This window comes from Pseudomyrmex gracilis, unplaced genomic scaffold (genome assembly GCF_002006095.1).
Source record: "Pseudomyrmex gracilis isolate BER0280 unplaced genomic scaffold, ASM200609v1 scaffold_1690, whole genome shotgun sequence".
Lineage (NCBI taxonomy): Eukaryota > Metazoa > Arthropoda > Insecta > Hymenoptera > Formicidae > Pseudomyrmex > Pseudomyrmex gracilis.
In genome coordinates this window covers 1-2,699 of record NW_018022274.1, presented here as the reverse complement: position 1 = coordinate 2,699, position 2,699 = coordinate 1, and the positions used below count along the sequence as shown (strand labels likewise).

The window sequence follows — 2,699 nt, the reverse complement described above, 5'->3', positions numbered from 1 at the left end:
ATATCGATAAAGTATAATATCGGAACGAAAATATCGCATAAAACTAATAAATTTCCACCATGATAATCGCTGAATGTTTTGCAAATATTTTATATACTTATATTTATATTTTAAGAAAGATAAATTTATACAATTATTTTGAAGTAAAAAATTTTAATTTTTAATTAAGTTAGTAATATTATTAGCTATAGGGGAATTATATCAACGTAAGAAATAAATAATAAACTTCACAATAAAAAAAAAATAGAATCTCTCTTTTTCTCTTTTATTTTTATAATATTTTAAAAGTATATTAAAAGACGGATACAAAGGCATATAATAATATTGGCACATTTGTCGAACAGAAAACGCTGTTGTAAAAAATACAATAAGTCATCACATAAATCTACAACAAAAACTTATATAGACCACCATTTCTCGTCTAGAGAGTGTAAAAATAATAATTTTGATAATATTTTCCCTTTCAATTTATTTCGTTGCTGCGTTAAAATAATTCCAGCTTTTGAAAAAAGCCTTTCAGAAGGAACAGATGATCCCACTACTGTTAAGTATTTAAATGCTATTTTGGATAAATAAACATACGTGGAACTCATCTCTNTCCACATCTCTAACGGATTATCTCCAAGTCGACCAACAGGTGCTCTCATATAAAGAGTGATTTCTGACGGCATATTTTCTGTATCTAAATCGTTTGATTTTGTTTTATTCCACGTATTTTGAACAAGCTTATGATGATCGCTCCATAAAGAAAATCCGCTTGCGTCTAGAAAAAGAATAATATAATTGTTAATTAAAACAGTTGTATGATGTATTACGTTCGGTTAATATAGTCATAATGCAGTATGAATAAACTTACTTGATTGATCCGAGTCGGATGTTGATTCTGTAAATGATAAATCGTCCGAATGAGTTATGCTTTCAGCTATGAGAGTTTTTAAAACTGCCTGTGCTTTAGAACATGCTAGTATATCTTTAAAATGAAGTTTTTTAAAGCGGGGATCTAACAGTGTTGACAACGCTAAAATCTGTACATGTTCTATGTGATCAAAACGTGTTTTAATCTCGCATAACAAATCTTCTCGTAGTTGAATTCCTTCTACATGCTTAGGATGTAATTTGTCTATTTTACTTTGCAAACAGCGAACCATAGGAATTATTATGCTACTTGTAACATATTTTTCACCACATATTTGTTTTGTCGCTGCTTCTAAAGGTTTCAATAAATCGCATATTTCTGTTATTATTTCAATTTCTTTAGCAGTAATCATAGGTGGTGCTTCCACATGACGATTCACGATATCATTTACTGCCCGACGAAGTTCTAAAAATCTTTCAAGCATATACAAAGTAGAGTTCCATCTTGTAGGGACTTCTTGAATCAGTTTTGTTTCCTTGGTGGTAGCTTTTCTAAGTTCATCACTAGCTACTACAGATTGTTTGAACCACGTCACTATCGTTTTTACTTTAATAAGTAACTCGTTTATATTTTCATTTTTTCTCAAAGCTTTTGTACACACTAAATTTATCATGTGAGCAAAGCAAGGAATATGTTTTTTTGCACCAAATGCAATAGTCACAGCTTTGATCATGTTCGCTGCACTGTCAGTTACAACTGCAGTAACTTGATCCTTTTGAATATTCCATTCATTACAGGTTTCTACAAGTTTCTCTGCAATATACTCCCCAGTATGTCTTTCCTTTAGATCATAAACTCCTAACGTTGCAGAATAGAGCTCGCTTCCAACGCCAAAATGAATTGTAATACCAAGAAAACTTCGTGTTTGCATTGTATCCGTCCAAATATCCGTTGTTAACGTACAACTCGTCATTAATTTTAATTTTTCCGTAAACAGAGCTGACAGAATGTCAAATTTATTTTCAATTTTGCGTTTTATTGTAAATCGAGATGGAAGTTCATAATAAGGAGCAGCAGTTGCAATAACTTTTTTAAATCCTGTATTTTCAATAATAGAGAAAGGTTGACAGTCTTTCACAATCATAAATAGTATAGAATCTAATAGTTTACGACTCTTTTCTCCTCCTTCTTTATAAGCACATATATTCTGGAATGATTCTTTTACGGTTTGTTGAACTTTGGGTTCTTTACAAACCATATTAATATTGATTGATGAACTAGATGAATTAGAAGTCAAGGATGGTTCATCATTCTCTTTTATAGCTAATGTAGTAATTCGTGCTTTTTTTCTTCTCGACTCCGAACTTTCACTTTCAGGATTGTCAGAATTTGTAGTTTGATTTTCTTGCTGTTTGTTCTCTTTGTTACGAGATATAGTATGACTCTCAATCTTAGGATGGTTCTTTTGTAGATGACTTTTTAAATTAGTAGTATTTCCTGAGGTTTTCAGAATTTTGTTGCATATTCGACAAGTAGCCACATCGCCATTTTTAATAAAATATTTCCACCATATACTTTTAAGTGGTGCCATAATATATTAATAATAACTGTTAAAAACAATTTATATTTTGATCAAAAGAAATTTTTTAAACTTAGGGACTTATGTACAAGGGCCTTGTTTAATTATGGCAATACAGAGAAATCTACAGTATATGCAACATCAACTTATAGATTTTCAGTATTGCTAATAATAACCAAACAGAACAAGTATTAGAATATAAGTGTGCTCGTAAAAATCGATACTACGGTTAACGAGCACGTTAAAAAGACTACATTAAAAAAA

The 2,699-nt window shown here is 30.5% G+C and overlaps 1 protein-coding gene across 1 annotated transcript; it reads right to left on the bottom strand.

The window, feature by feature from the left end:
- Positions 1-260: 260 nt before the first annotated feature.
- LOC109862377 (zinc finger BED domain-containing protein 4-like) lies at positions 261-2,622 on the bottom strand. The gene is made up of 2 exons (XM_020442410.1): positions 857-2,622; positions 261-763 (listed from the first exon to the last, which is right to left on the bottom strand). The coding sequence occupies exons 1-2, from the start codon at positions 2,445-2,447 to the stop codon at positions 399-401; spliced, it is 1,956 nt and encodes a 651-aa protein (XP_020297999.1). The 5' UTR covers positions 2,448-2,622; the 3' UTR covers positions 261-398.
- Positions 2,623-2,699: the final 77 nt, after the last annotated feature.